Source organism: Vigna angularis, chromosome 2 (assembly GCF_016808095.1).
Source record: "Vigna angularis cultivar LongXiaoDou No.4 chromosome 2, ASM1680809v1, whole genome shotgun sequence".
Classification (NCBI taxonomy): domain Eukaryota; kingdom Viridiplantae; phylum Streptophyta; class Magnoliopsida; order Fabales; family Fabaceae; genus Vigna; species Vigna angularis.
This window is the reverse complement of record NC_068971.1, coordinates 52558050-52573772: the sequence shown is the minus strand read 5'-3', so window position 1 is coordinate 52573772 and position 15723 is coordinate 52558050. Positions and strand designations below refer to the sequence as shown.

General features: G+C 33.0%; 2 protein-coding genes across 2 annotated transcripts; one reads left to right on the top strand and one right to left on the bottom strand.

Annotated features, from left to right (window-relative positions):
- The first annotated feature begins 3871 nt into the window (after positions 1-3871).
- On the top strand, positions 3872-10635 carry LOC108319065 (bifunctional aspartokinase/homoserine dehydrogenase 2, chloroplastic). Its single transcript, XM_017550084.2, has 18 exons — positions 3872-4109; positions 4336-4388; positions 4509-4883; positions 4966-5054; positions 5137-5440; positions 5550-5602; positions 5685-5899; positions 5981-6068; positions 6160-6273; positions 6793-6891; positions 7161-7355; positions 7610-7695; positions 7994-8219; positions 8766-8911; positions 9154-9289; positions 9684-9767; positions 9852-9944; positions 10102-10635. Exons 1-18 carry the CDS (start codon positions 3976-3978, stop codon positions 10345-10347), a joined length of 2736 nt encoding a protein of 911 aa, XP_017405573.1. The 5' UTR covers positions 3872-3975; the 3' UTR covers positions 10348-10635.
- A 620-nt stretch (positions 10636-11255) lies between these two features.
- On the bottom strand, positions 11256-14157 carry LOC108318977 (receptor-like kinase TMK4). Its single transcript, XM_052873065.1, is given in 4 exon segments — positions 11256-11801; positions 11876-12319; positions 12322-12425; positions 12427-14157. Coding segments are annotated over 4 exon segments (2643 nt in total). The 5' UTR covers positions 14103-14157; the 3' UTR covers positions 11256-11382.
- Between the last annotated feature and the right edge of the window lie 1566 nt (positions 14158-15723).

Genomic DNA, 15723 nt, shown 5'->3' with positions numbered 1-15723 from the left:
ATGTAATTAAGGGAAACCCACTTTTAAGCTCTATGAGACAATATTAGTCTTCATTTATAAATTTTTTATTCTATTTTTAAATCAACTAAACTTCTAAAAAATATATTAAATAACATTAATATGAAAATTAAATTTGATTTCAATCTAAAAAATATAAAATTGTTTATTTTAAAAAACAGTTAAGACTAAATTATAAAAAAATAATGAATATAAAAATCAAATTAAATATAAAATATCAGACATAACTCTACCTCATAATATAATACTCACTTAACATGTATACAATTTTTTAAATTAAAATAATTAAAAAAATAATAACATTCAACATTGAAAAAATTAAAATCTTATTAAAGAAATATGAAAACTGAATTGATAAAATACTGTTTCATTGCAGACAAAAAATATTTAAGAAAAATATCGAAACATAATTGTAATTCTTCTATACTAAAATAATAAATTACAATCCTCGTACTCTTTTTATTACAAATATTCATAAAAAACAATAGTAACAGGTGACAATATATATTAAAAAACGAACCTATATTTTTAATATTAAAAGTAAATGCATACTTTAATTTTAATTAATTAAACTAAACGCTTTTTTTTTTAATATTGATAAGTTAAATCACGAATATTTAACTTCAAATATATAAAATTATGATGTAACTGATTTTAATATTAATCTAATTATGTAGTTGTAAACAAAATTTATCTATAGCAACGGTTCATAATCACGTCACTCTACGTTTTTGTCTTTTTCAGATAAAAAAAAATTATGTAGTGCTTCTTATGTTTTAGGTGATGTTGAAACTACTTTTCTACTAAATAAAATTAATTTAAAACAACATTAATAGAATTGAGAAATTAATCTTCAACACTATATTTATTTTAATTTCTGATATTTTGAAAACTTATTTTATTTATAGTTTTAGTTATTTATTTAATACCTTGTACACGTATATTTCGTTTATACACCAAAAAATAATATTTTTTTATAAATTCAATCATTAATTATATAAATATAAAAAAAGTTGTCATATACACAGATCTCATTATTAATCAGTTAACAACACTGTATTTTTTTTTGGACAACTATTGTTCATTTTTATCAGAATATATAATTACATTAATTAAAATAGTTATAAATAATGAATGTATTTCAATTTTAATCAACAAAAATAATATGTACCCTGTGAATAAAATTAGGAAAATAAGTTATTACTATGCTTTGCTAAAAATGAAGGTAAGTTTCACAATTAGCCAAAATGAATCTGTTCAAAGATAATTGTTTATTCTGTATGTTTTATAAAATTAAGCATTGAGTGGGTCCCATGCTTATTTTTTATTTCCATTTTAATCACATCTCCGTGTTTACATACCATACAATTTCAGTGTCGGTATTCAATTCATATTAATAAAAAATTGTGTTAATTATAAAACTACACTATATTTTAACCATATATATTTTATATTAAGTTTATTTTTAAAAAATTATGTGTTAGGTGTAATATTTTTTGTAACATTGTTTAGTTTCAGTCTCTTTATATTCTTCTTCGTCAATTAAGTTTATTTTTTAATTTATCAATTTTGGTTGAAACGTTACAATTTTTTATAATAAAAATATTTATAAATTGGCTTGATTAGTTTTTCTCCCTCTGATATTTTCAAAATTTTAAAATAAGAATTCTAAAAAAGTATCTTCTTCCAACCCTAATTTGTACTTTGCAAGTAATTGATACATAAAAGTTATTCCTTCCCTTTTTTGTCATAAAAACCAAGATTGAAGTTCGTTTGTTATTTTTGTTTATAAGAAGTAATTTAGAATGTCTCTTGCATAAAGCCATTTTCTAAGTTTGTTGAATAATACATTATTATTATTTTAACCATTTTTTTGAAAAACTAACTCTATCTACTACAAATGGTATTTTGCAAAGTGTTGACATTTTTTATTAGTAATTCCCACAGTTTTCTTTATCACGCTTTGAGTAAAACTAAAATTAAATGGGATAAATATTTTTAAAGACGTATATAGCATTACTTTCCTAGGTAATCACTGTATTTGTTTATAAAGGATACATTACTAGTATTTTTAGTATTTATTTAATGAATTGACTTTTTACCTTTAAAAGCTAAAAACAATAGCTGATTTTGAATTTAGGAATTAATATATATATATTTTTTAACTTAAATATTTATATATATAGTTCTCCTACCTCTCTTACAGGTACTTTTATCCATAAGTACACCATAGTCGATTAATCCATGATTACGTACTGACCTGAACCATCGGTTTTGATATTATTTATAGACTCATAGATCTTTACAATGGTAAAATATTGTCTGTTTTGGGTTAAGCCCTCACATTTGATATCACTTCAAAATATCTCTTACTAACGGAGGTATCTTATGTGTATATAAACTCATCTCACCTCTTGTTTTATTTGATGCGAGATTTTATTTGTACCAACATGAATGAGTATTAGAAGATGAAATTTAAAATTAATAAAAAAAAGTTATAATTATTAAGTTAAAAGTTTTTGGAGGAGAATTGTGAAGTTTTTGCAAGCTGTTTTTCCACCTAATTTACCTAATGAATTAAAAATTCAGCAATAAAAACATGAAATTCCGATTTTATGATTTTTGTCAATGAAACAGTGGTAATTGTGAGTTCTGAATTTCGCTTTCCAAAAATCCGTAAAGCAATTTAATTTAATTTTTTCTGAAAAATTGTAAAAAAGTCAATTTAATCATTTAGTATCATGTTTTAAGATAATTTAATGTCTTTAGTAGACAATAAATATGTTTAATTCATATATTAATAAGTATAAAATGTTTTAAATACATTTCTTATTATTAAAAACGGGAGTAAACAATATTCAATTATATATATATATATATATATAATGATTTTCGTCAAACCATATTTACTTTTTTAACAGTTTTAAGTAATATTTTAGACTGAAACTAAAACGTATCAAATAATATAAGTAATTTAAATATAATACGAAATACAATTTAATATGTAAAAATTAAAAGTGTTATATTTATTTATTTTTAAAAATTAAATATGAAACCATATTAAAATTCATCCAACTAAAATCATATCTAATTCTTAATTATTATAGGTTGCTATAGACAAAGATATTAGAATTGGAGAACAGGAAGTGTGGGGATAACTTGCTTGGGCTCAGATTGGACAGTCTACCTACTCACAAATGGCGTGGAATGAGCTGAAAGAAAAGAAACACGATTAGGTTGTTGGAAACGTGAAATATACATATTTGATAAAAATATACATATATTTGATACACTATAATACAAACTAAAATACTAATTGGCATAAGGGATTATATTGATGATGCACATTCTTCTCTGGCTTCATTATCTTTTGCAAACTTTATATTGTCAGTTCAAAATTCCAAAAAAAGTGTTTGATGAATTTGCAAGCAAATAAACATGGACCAATAAAGAAATAACCATACCTATTAAAGTATTTGTACGATGTTGGCCTTACATGGATGAATAACAAAAAAACGTGTTGGAAAAAAAATCATAGAAGGTAATTCTGGGATAGGTAGTGTGAATGGCTAATGTCGCCGAGGTTATCATTTTCAGTACGGCACGTGAATTTAGGGTTGACAGGACAAAATCACGAATTTCACTGAAATAATTGAGGACTGGGTAAGGACTCATAGGTCCCTAAACACATTCCAAGGGCTCACATGCTAACACTGCCACACAATTAATCAAGTTATAAAAAATTATACAGTTGAACCCAATGGTGCGGGTGCTTTGATTTTTTGTACAAAACAAATGCAAAATACAGAGATAAAGAAATGATTTTTACACGTGATAGAGTAGCGGCGAGAGAAAAGTAAAAATGGAGTCAAAGAAAGAGGTAAGAAAGTGAATGTTGATATATAGACTTCATATTTGACAAACTGGGTCACACTGTCCTTTCTCTTTTGCACACTCATGGCATTGCCAATGGTGTCACTTGGTTCTGTCATCTTTCATTCTCTTCCAATCCCACAGACTTCACATGTTGTTCCCCGCTTTCCATGTCACTGCTCACTCTCTTCCCACCCTTCTTCTTCACATTCCCTTCGGTATGTTCACCAACAACTATTGTCTCATACTCTCATTTCATTTTTCTGAAAATAATGTTGCCTGTAATTCACTTTCCTGCATTTTCATTCTGTTATAGTAGTGTTGCACGCATAAACAACGTTTAAAAGATTAGGTGAATGTAAAACACAAGTGATGTGGATTTTCCTTTGCCATTCAATTAGCCGTTGTCCATTGACAGATTTTCTTTTTCTTGGTGTTAATAAGTTTACCATGGGGGAGAGAGTCACCGAGCGCCAGGATATGTGCTTCAATTACAGGTTCACACTTTCGCTAATTATTTATATGCTCATAGGACTGCTTTCTTGTAGCTGTGCAGAAAGAAGGTATGGAAATTATAGTTGTCAATGACAATTCAGTGTGTGTTTGTTTTCTGGCAGATGTTTCTGTGGATGTAGCTGTAGAGGAAAAACGGCTCCCCAAAGGAGAAACTTGGTCTGTTCACAAGTTTGGTGGAACCTGTGTGGGAAACTCATCGAGAATAAAGAATGTTGCGGACATAATTATTAATGATGATTCTGAGAGGAAATTTGTTGTGGTCTCTGCAATGTCAAAAGTGACAGATATGATGTATGATCTTATCGACAAGGCTCGATCCCGTGACGAGTCTTATGTTTCTGCCCTGGATGCTGTTTTACAGAAGCACAGCTCTACTGCATATGACCTAATTGCTGGAGAAGATCTTGCTGCTTTCCTATCGCAGTTGCATCAAGACATCAGTGACCTAAAGGCAATGCTTCAGGCCATATACATTGGTAACCCCCATTCTCTATCTGTTTCTGCCCTTTAATTTCCCTTTGAACTTAAAGGTCATGTAACATACTTCATATCTTGCAGCTGGTCATGCCACAGAATCCTTTACTGAATTTGTTGTGGGATACGGAGAGTTATGGTCTGCACAGATGTTGTCTTTAGTAATTAAGAAAGTACGCTGTTCTATTGAGAAACGTCTGCATTTTCTTTTAATCTGAATGTGCTGATGGAAGCTGCTTCCCTCTTATTCTGCAGCAAGGGATTGACTGCAAATGGATGGATGCGAGGGAAGTTCTTATTGTAAAACCTACTCGTTCTGATCGAGTTGATCCGGATTACTTGGAATCTGAACGAAGACTTGAGAAGTGGTACTCTCTAAATCCATCTGATGTAATCGTTGCCACAGGATTTATTGCAAGCACACCTCAGAATATTCCTACTACTCTCAAGAGAGATGGAAGTGACTTTTCGGCAGCTATTATGGGTGCTCTCTTTAAGGCTCGCCAGATCACAATTTGGACAGATGTAGATGGCGTGTATAGTGCAGATCCCAGAAAAGGTTCGTTCAGCTCCTTCACTATTTACACGGTGATGATAATTTTGTTTTGTTCTGTCTTATATTTGACAGCCTCAGTGTGAGTTTAATTTAGTATGGGCATGTTCTGCAGTTGCTGATGCTGTGATTTTGAAGACACTGTCTTATCAAGAAGCATGGGAAATGGTAAGTTGTACTCTCGAAAGTGTTAAAGCTAATTATGTGTATAAAATTCAGGAGACTAACTTTCAAACAACATCTTGAGCAGTCTTATTTTGGTGCTAATGTCTTGCATCCACGCACAATAACTCCAGTTATTCGATATGGCATACCAATCATAATAAGGAACATTTTCAACCTTTCTTCTTCTGGAACAATGATCTGCCATCCTTCTATTATTGGTGATGAAGATAAGCTGATATCAAAAAGTTATGTCAAAGGCTTTGCAACCATAGACAATGTGGCACTCGTAAATGTCGAGGGGTGAGTCATGGATTGCAGCCATTTAGGCTAGACGTTCTAAGTTGTAGACTATAATGTTTTTCTCGTTGTTTCCTTTTGCAGAACCGGAATGGCTGGTGTTCCAGGAACTGCTAGCGCTATTTTTTCCGCAGTAAAAGAGGTTGGAGCGAATGTTATTATGATATCGCAGGTGCACTCACCATCTTTTGCTGTTTTTCCTTAATTTTCAATAGCTACATATATACATACATACGAATTTTCTATTGTAATTAACTTTGTAGGCCAGTAGTGAGCATTCTGTGTGCTTTGCTGTTCCTGAGAAAGAAGTAAAAGCTGTTGCTGAGGTGTTACAGTCTTTATTTCATGGAGCTTTGGATGCTGGTCGACTTTCTCAGGTGCCAAATTTAATTCTGGTGCAAATTTCAATTTGATTGAGTCAAATTCTTGTGTTCAGTAGTGACTTCATATCACGATTCAAGTGTCAAGACTATGAAGATTTATCATATTTCTAGATGATTAGCGTTATAAAGCTGAAGATTGATATCGTATAACTTTTCCTTGTATATTTTTGTTTGCTCCCAATAAAAAGAAGACTAAGCATACAACGAATGTTCAAAACATTGGTCATCCCAACTTAACATGGTTTGGAAAAAGAAATCAAATATCAGTTAGGTTATTTAAAATTATTTAAAATTTCTGAAAGTGATTAGGGACTACTTCGTTAATGTTTAATTAAGTTCTCGCATAATGCAAAAGTTTTTTATGTGGGCATCGGTGAACAGATTGCTGATAATAATGAATATCAACAATCTTTCTTTGGGTCGCTTTTAAGTTTGTATGCGGTTTTATATTTTATTTTGTTGAAATATACTATTCGTTAAATTAAACTGTCTAACAATGTACTCGCCTCTCAGGTTGCCATCCATCCAAATTGTAGTATTTTGGCTGCTGTAGGCCAGAAAATGGCAAGTACTCCTGGAGTTAGTGCCACCCTTTTCGAAGCATTGGCAAAGGTCAGGAAATTATGGTTGATGTCAGTATTGCGAAAGTTATTGCTGTCCTGTTATTTGTTTCTATTTAGAAAATTCTGCAATCTATTTAGAAAATATACACCAAGAATGTATACAAAAAGAGATAAGAAATTCAGATATATCCACCGAACATGAATGTTACATTGAATTAACGAATTACTTGCCTTCTACTCTACTCTTTTGGTTTGGCATATATTGTTTCGTAGGTTTAACTTGTGTGTATACAAACATGTTCTTGAAATTTAACACAGGCCAACATAAATGTACGTGCTGTAGCACAAGGTTGTTCTGAGTACAACATCACCGTAGTTGTAAAGCGGGAGGATTCTATAAAGGCTTTACGGGCAGTTCATTCCAGATTTTATCTCTCAAGAACCACCATAGCAATGGGCATTATTGGGCCTGGATTAATTGGAAGCACACTGATTGACCAGCTAAACGACCAGGTAAAGTTTTTGTAGATAATTTTTAAGGAATGCAGATAAGAAATAATAACTATAAATATTCTCATTTCAGAATCAATTTATTATTTGTTGAAAGTACAGTTCTATCAGTTGGTATGCTATTAACTTAGTATTTTGTTACTGTAAAGCATGAGCTTATATGGTGGCATGCATAGCCACGCATACTTATACAGGATCCATGAAATGATGAAGTAACATTTGTTTATCCCGAATTTATGTAACATTTGTTTACGCAGGCTGCAGTTCTTAAAGATGAACTTAACATTGATTTGCGTGTGATGGGGATCATGGGTTCTAAGTTGATGCTCCTTGATGATGATAAGTAAGTCAAATTATTCAAGTTTTATTATTTGAACATCAAATAGTTAACATAATATTTGAGACCTTACAAATAATAGTCAGATTCCAAAGTGAAAAAAAGGAAACCTCTATACCAGAAGTATTAGGTCAGGATAATGATTTAACCCAGAAGCTTATGAGTCTTCAGTTCCAATACTATAGAACAGCATAATAGAAGCATGAGCCATCGCATCCCTAATTCAATCAACAGCTAATTAAGATGAACTATAATTTATGATTTCATTCATTAAATTACCATGAACTATTATTTATGATTTCAGGGGCATCAACTTAGAGAAATGGAGAGAACTTCGAGAAGAAAAAGGGGAAGTGGCTAATTTGGAAAAATTTGTTCAAATTGTGCATGGAAATCATTTTATACCAAATTCTGTGTTAGTGGACTGCACAGCCGACTCCGTCATTGCTAGCAATTACGAAGGTTGGCTATGCAAAGGAATACATGTCATCACTCCCAACAAGAAGGCAAATTCAGGACCACTTGATGAGGTAAAATGAAACCATCCAGCTTATTGTCTTATTGTCCTTTTTATAACATAGACCGTTTTTTATAATGTAACATGTGGATTATTCCTTATTTAAGGATACTCAAACGCCATTTTTAATTCAATTTTTTTGTTATACAACCTATCTTATGTGTTGTCCCTATAAATTTTGGGTATAGCACTCTGCTACAAACTGGAAATCCCCATGCCAATTTATTTAAGATGTTTTGGTAATGTTTCTATGAATACTAAGAAGGTATGATAAATTACGTTAAGCTAAAATCAACTCTTGTTTCTTTCTTTCTTTCTTTCTTTCTTTCAATTTTTCCATAAAAGTTATGCAAGATGCAGTGGGAACTGGGTAGGGGATCCTGCTCTTTTAATTAAATAACATCATTGAAGTTTTTGTCGCTTCCAATTCATACAGAAAAATTGTATTTCTTAAAGTCCTTCCTTTCTATGATCTTCAATACTATTATTCTTTTACTCTTTGCTTCATAGTTAAGTTACTGCTTTTGCGGCTTCTCACCTTCTTTGCATCCATGGCCAGTATTTGAGGTTAAGAGCGCTTCAGAGGCAATCATACACACATTACTTCTATGAAGCTACTGTTGGGGCTGGTCTTCCAATTATCAGCACTTTACGGGGCCTTCTCGAGACAGGTGACAGAATATTGCAAATTGAAGGTATCTTCAGGTTCGTTGTGAAACTGTTTTTCTATCTCCACTTCTCTCTTTTTATGGATTAGACAGCCTAATGTATCAAACATTTGGATTTTCTGTTGTTGCACTCAGTATTATTGTCCACACTGTGGCAGTTTTTGCTCCCTCTGTAGTAAAATAGAAAGAAAGAACATCACTTCATGGATCACTAATGTTTTTACGCTTTATTCCTTTGATCTTATGCTTTCAACCTAAGTTACTGCTTTGGTTTTTCAGTGGGACTTTGAGTTACATCTTTAACAACTTCAAAGATGGCCGGCTTTTTAGTGAGGTAGTAGCTGAAGCAAGGGATGCAGGTTATACTGAGCCTGATCCAAGGGATGACCTCTCAGGAACTGATGTTGCTAGAAAGGTACAATGTATACAGTATTTAACATATCCCAGGGATCCTCTGCAACATTTTCTTGTCACCTCTATGAAGTATAAAATGGCTTCTTGAGGTTGATATATCACGTTAATTTTGAGATATACTAAAAAACAGTGAAATATTTAAAACACACAAGTTCAACCAAACTATGTTAGTTTAAACAGCATCAAATTTTTGTCCTGTCCATAATTTATATGGATAATACAAATCTCAAAATGTATACTTTATATTTATAAAAGAAAGTTACGACTAGTTAGACCATTCGGGATGACGACAGTGCTATTTCTGTTCACGATAGCTTTTTAATTCTTAATTAACTCAATTCTCTTTAACTTTTTTGTTATTATCATTTGATTTTAGATTTCCCGTGGTTTTACAGGTGATAATTCTTGCAAGGGAATCAGGTTTGAAGCTAGAGCTTTCTGATATTCCCGTTGAAAATCTCGTGCCAGAACCATTAAGAGTAAGAACCAATTTTTATTAGTTAAAAAGTTGTTTTATTGAGTAGTATTGCAACACTTTATATGAATATTTTGAGAACTTGCAGGGCAGTGCATCAGCTCAAGAGTTCATGCAGCAGTTGCCAAAATTTGATCAGGAATTAGCAGAGAAATTAAAAGATGCAGAGAGTGGTGGAGAAGTGAGTAACCAGACAATATTCTGGAATCTTGATTAGGATGAAAATAGCTACATTAATTGGTTCACCCACATGATGTATTAAAAATTATTTAAAGAAAGTGTAAATTACAGTATCGTTAAGATAAATTAAAGCTTTGTTTTTGATGTTATGTGTGAAGGTGTTGAGATACGTTGGAGTGGTGGACGTGAGAAATAGCAAAGGAGTAGTAGAACTGAGAAGATACAAGAAGGATGATCCATTTGCACAAGTATCAGGATCAGATAACATGATTGCCTTCACAACAAGAAGGTACAAAACCCAACCACTCATTGTTCGTGGACCTGGAGCTGGTGCCCAAGTCACTGCTGCCGGAATATTCAGTGACATCTTACGACTTGCCTCGTATCTCGGTGCTCCATCATAGCTTCTATTGCAACTTTCAGGGTCAAAACAAACAATACTCCTACAATAAATAATTAGGATTTTAACCTAAGCATTATAGTAGACGCAGTCTATATATATAAACACCTTATTTTAAAAGTGTGGATGTCAGTGCCTGTTAAACGTGAGGCGGTACTAAATTCTGTGAAAGTGAGATATTTACATGTAATCTCCAAAGTTTTTTTTTATTTCTGTATGAGAGAAATAACTCGTTTCACGGTGAATTTATTATGAGTTAGAATTTTCTAATATTATAGTTGAATCAAGTTCATTTTTCGTGTGCTTTATTTCTTCATCCTTTATTATTTATATGCTTTTATTTTTCATGTTGACTTGTGAAGATGGAAATATATAATGAAGATTATTTATTACGAATTTTTATGACAAAAATGTTATTTTATATCAATATTTACAATGATTTTAGTTGTTATGACATTATTTATTTCCAGTAAAATAGATGATTTTTGTGTACAATGTTTTGGGTAGATAAAATCCTTGACCGATTAATGCAAGATATTTTCACTTGTTTCGATCATTGAGAATAATAAGACACGTGTAAAGCACAGCTAGTGTAAAAGGTTAGACGGTGAGAAAGAAGCCCGTGTACAGTTTGGGCCCAAAGAAAAATTGGGTACTACTGACTTATTCACTACAAAGTTTTGTTAATAACATCCTGTTTGTTTCTAAGCACACACCTCTATTTTTAGTTTAATTTTTGTAGTCCAAAACATCTTCGATTGGAACACGCTTCACGGTTTAACTTGCAACAAAGATTTAATTTATTTTATATATATTTAGAAAAAGTCTAAAAATAGCATGAAGTCTTTCTACGTACTATAGAAGAAAAGCATATTAAGAACAGGAAAACTTCTTTTAACTACAAAGAACACATGAACAAACTCGCTTACTTATCAAATTTAAAATTGGTCAACACCGTGTTTGTGGAACTTCTTTTCTCATATTCACACGATTTCAATGAATGATGAATCCATTAACATAAATAAAATTGAAGACATATCTAACGGCCGGAGAGAATTTCCGAGAAGGACATATCATAATGTCCTTCATAAATCACATCACAATATTTTTCTTCATGTTGTTCATGGATACAGGCGGGGTTCCATTGCTCCACTAAAGGAACCAAGACATTCACTGCATGCCATATATCAGGCCTTTTATGAGGTTCAGGAGAAGTGCAATGAGCTGCCAGCTCAGCCACTTTACATATGCTCTCCATGTTTTCATCGTCAAGGTTCAGACTTTCATCAGTTACCAGTGAGATGTTTTTCATGTTGTCTACAATCCTACAGAACCATGAAACCAAATGAGGCATTTCTTCTGGCAAACTACTGTCCAATGCCTTTCTACCGCTAATTAGTTCCATCAAAACTACTCCAAATGCGTACACGTCCACTCTCCTCGTTACTCTTCCCGTAGCTGTTGACAACAATATCACGTTAATAAATAAAACCAAACAAAGACAAAAATGTATTCAAAAGCTTTTTATATACCTGCATATTCAGGTTCTAGATATCCAAATGTTCCCGCCACTCGTGTCCACACAGAATCATTCCCTTCTGGTGCAATAATTTTAACCAAACCAAAATCTGTAATCTTGGCTCTCATCTCATCTCCCAAAAGTATGTTTGAGGGTTTTAAGTCTCTGTGAATGAAGCTTTGTTGAGCTAGGCGGTGCAAATATTCCACTCCTCGTGCTACATCCAAAGCTATTGTTACCCTTTGTTTCCAAGTCAAAGGAACACTACCATTTTCACGCCACAAGAAAAAATGTTGAGTTAATGTCCCTTGAGGCATATACTCAACGCTACCATTTTCATGCCACAAGAACAAATGTTGAGTTAATGTCCCTTGAGGCATATACTCATACACCAAAAGTTTTTCTTCGCCTTCAATGCAATGTCCTAAAAAAGCCACCAAGTGCCTGTGCCTCACTCTGCAATTTCTGCTTCTAATTCATTCATTTCCTTACTTCCTCTTATACAAGAACCATATTCCATCCTCTTCACAGCAATTTTAGTTCCATCATCCAAATCCCCTCTGTCCAAATCCCCCCCTACCCAAAATGTTTTTTTCACTAAAATTATTTGTTACTTGACAAAGAAATTGAATTGACATGATAACACTTTGACCCTCAATGAGAACAACTTTCTTTTCGTTTTCTAGATTCTTAACCTTTTCCAATGTCCAATGCCAGTTTATGGTATGACACGTGCAAAAGACAACCACAACCATCGAGACAAAAAACACACCAATAACCACAATACCTGCGATCCAAGCAGAAGAGAGTGAGAAACCACCTGATGCTGTATTTGGACTTTCGGTTGGTGCATCACTAGAACCGCTTGACGGAGTGGTGTCACTACCACCACCACCTCGAGAATGCCCAAGCAGAAGATTACCTGCATTATTGAACTTCACCTTGGTTGGGAACTTTGGAACATCACCAGATAGATTGTTGTTAGACACATCTAGAATCCTAAGCTGAGCTAAATTAACCAAGTCTCCAGGTATTGATCCTCCTAAATGATTGTCATTGAGATACAGGTTTTTCAAATCAGTTAAATTGGCAAATGCAGGTGATATCGTTCCCGTCAAATTCTGCTTCGCCAAATTCATAGTAACAATCTTTCCCGTAGCACACACAACAAAACTCCAATCCCCACAAGGATCATTCCCGGACCAAGAACGTGCCAACTGAAGGGGATAACCAAAATCTTTAGCAATATCAAGCAAAGTCGTTACTCGAGAATCGCAAGGTCCAGAGTCTTTCCTACAAAAACTATTCACCCCATCAAGAGTGACCTTCACACCTTTCCCAAAAGAAGGAACCGGACCCTGAAGCACATTGTTGTCTAAAGAAACTTTCAGCAAACTAGAAAGGGACATGAGAGAAGGCGGAACCACACCGGTTAACTGGTTGTCACTTAGCTGCAGATCAAACAAAGCGGTGCAATTTGACAAATCCGGAATGGGACCCGTGAAAAGGTTCTTAAAAAGCCACACCCGAGACAAACGGGTCATGGAAGCAAGCACCTCAATGGTACCCGAAAACCCGAACCCGTCTTTCTGATTGTTGAGCCACAGATTCTGGATCCCAGATACCGCGAAGGTCTTTGGCAAACCCCCAGTGAGGTTGTTGTAAGAGAGACGAAGCTCCCGCAAACTCACAAGGGAGTCAAACACGTCAGGCAAGGTACCAATGAGGTTTGTGTTTCCGAGGTCGAGTATGACGAGGTTGGTGGACTGAGTCAACTCCGCGGGAATCCTCCATGGAGCGAGGTTGAAGTTGTCTGCCATGCTGAGGCTCTGTAAGCTAAGGAGACCCTGGAAGCAACCATCGGGAATGGAGGAGAATATGTTGCCTTCGAGGAACACGGTTTCCAGCATGGAGAGGTTGGCAAGGGAAGGCAACGCGCCGGAGAGCGCGTTGCCCTGGAGAGAGAGCGAGGTGAGTTGGGAGAGGGAGTTGAGATCCGGAGGTAGCGTTCCGGTGAGCGACTGTGAAGCGATGTTGATTGAGGAGACGCCGTTAGTGGTGCACCTGACGCCCTTCCACTCACAGAAGCTGGTCCCCGACCACCCCGACGGCGTGGGACTCAAGGCTTTGGCGAGCTTGGACATAAACGCAGCATCGTCGGCAATGGCGATGCACGTGCACAGAAGAGTGAAAGACAAGAGGATTTTAGAGACAGAATGTAGAATTTTGATTGAGAACATGGATGCAGTATGGTTTTACTTAGTGTAAGAGATAAGAGAAGATGATATAACTGTCGGACGCCTGTAAACAATTTCTTTCTATTTCACAAACACTCATTTATTAATATCATCCCATCTTCTTCTGTCTCCTTTTTTTCAATAATAATAATAATAATAATAATAATATAATTCCCACATTATTAATTGCTGCGTGTTGAATGAGTTTGAACTAGTAAAACGTTAATAAAAATTATGAAAAAGTGACCAGTTTTAGTAGTCATTTAGACTTCAGAGTCAATGATTCACTGTTAACCTCAGAAAACTAAATTACTTATTCTTGAATTTGAAATATTTCACATTTTCTTGATGTCAAGATTAAAAATTACTTATATAGCTCTCTTTTTTTTAATAACATATTTCAATATATAATGAGTAAATTTAATATGCAGTGCCTTAGGGTTTGGAGGCATATGCAGGTACGTATAATGAAGTTATTACGCAGGCTATAAGAAAAAGTTGTTAAATAAACTTTCTGACGGGAAAAACACATCAATTAGAAATATCAACTATATAATTGATTCACTTGAATTTGTTCGAGGATCCGTGGAAAATATTTTAGTTGAATTTGGTCGAGGATCGTTGTCCTTTCCCTTTTTTGTTCTTTTTTTATCTTTAATTATTTTCGAAGATACAATCCATTTTGATGAGTTATTAACTATATTCCAACGCTCAAATCAAATATATTTTATAAAAAAGTTTATATTTTATTATAATAGATTAAGATGTGTTTACCTGATATATTTATAGGCTTATGACAATCAAGCTCATAAATTTATATTGAATAGGACAATAATGTCGTATATTTATATTTGATATGGTAATCAAACCATTAATATTTAATAATATACCTGCTAACTGTCCATAAATACTGTATATTTTTTACTGATATGGTCAAAAAGTGTATTAATTGATCATTATCGACATCCATCTTAACTGGCTCATAATCATTGAATTACCGGTTTGGTCTTCTTCTAGGACAGTCGGCTATCATGTATAGTTCAGTAATAAAAATAATTTCCAAAAACTTATAAGAATAATAATAAAATTAGAAAATAGAAAGACATATTTTTTTCATCACGAGTCAGGAGGCAACAGCCACTTTATATATTCACATTCGCTCAGCAGCTACCATAAATTAACAGCATAAAATTAAAGTTAATGTTCCAATACTATCAAGTGATGTACTTAGCGTTAATAACAGTATATTTAAGATATTGTCCATAATTTTGATACAATTTAACTTTTAAAATACGTATAAATAAATAAAAGATGAAAAAAATATTTAAATTAATCTCAACTTTTAAAAAATATAAAATTATTAAATGGGAAAATAACAATTAATAAAATCATGTTTAAAACCAGAATAATCATGTTTAAAACAAGAATCTAACACTGCTTACAACCATTCATTAGGGAAAAGTAAATTAAAATAATTAATTAAAAATGTGGAGAATAAATTTTAATTGATTTGAGAGAGGGAAAAATAAGAAATCTTGTTTTGTAATATTCTAAATTAACTTTTTTACTTTTTGTTTGTTGAAAATAAAATATATAAATTGAATTTTAGAATTTTGCATAAAAA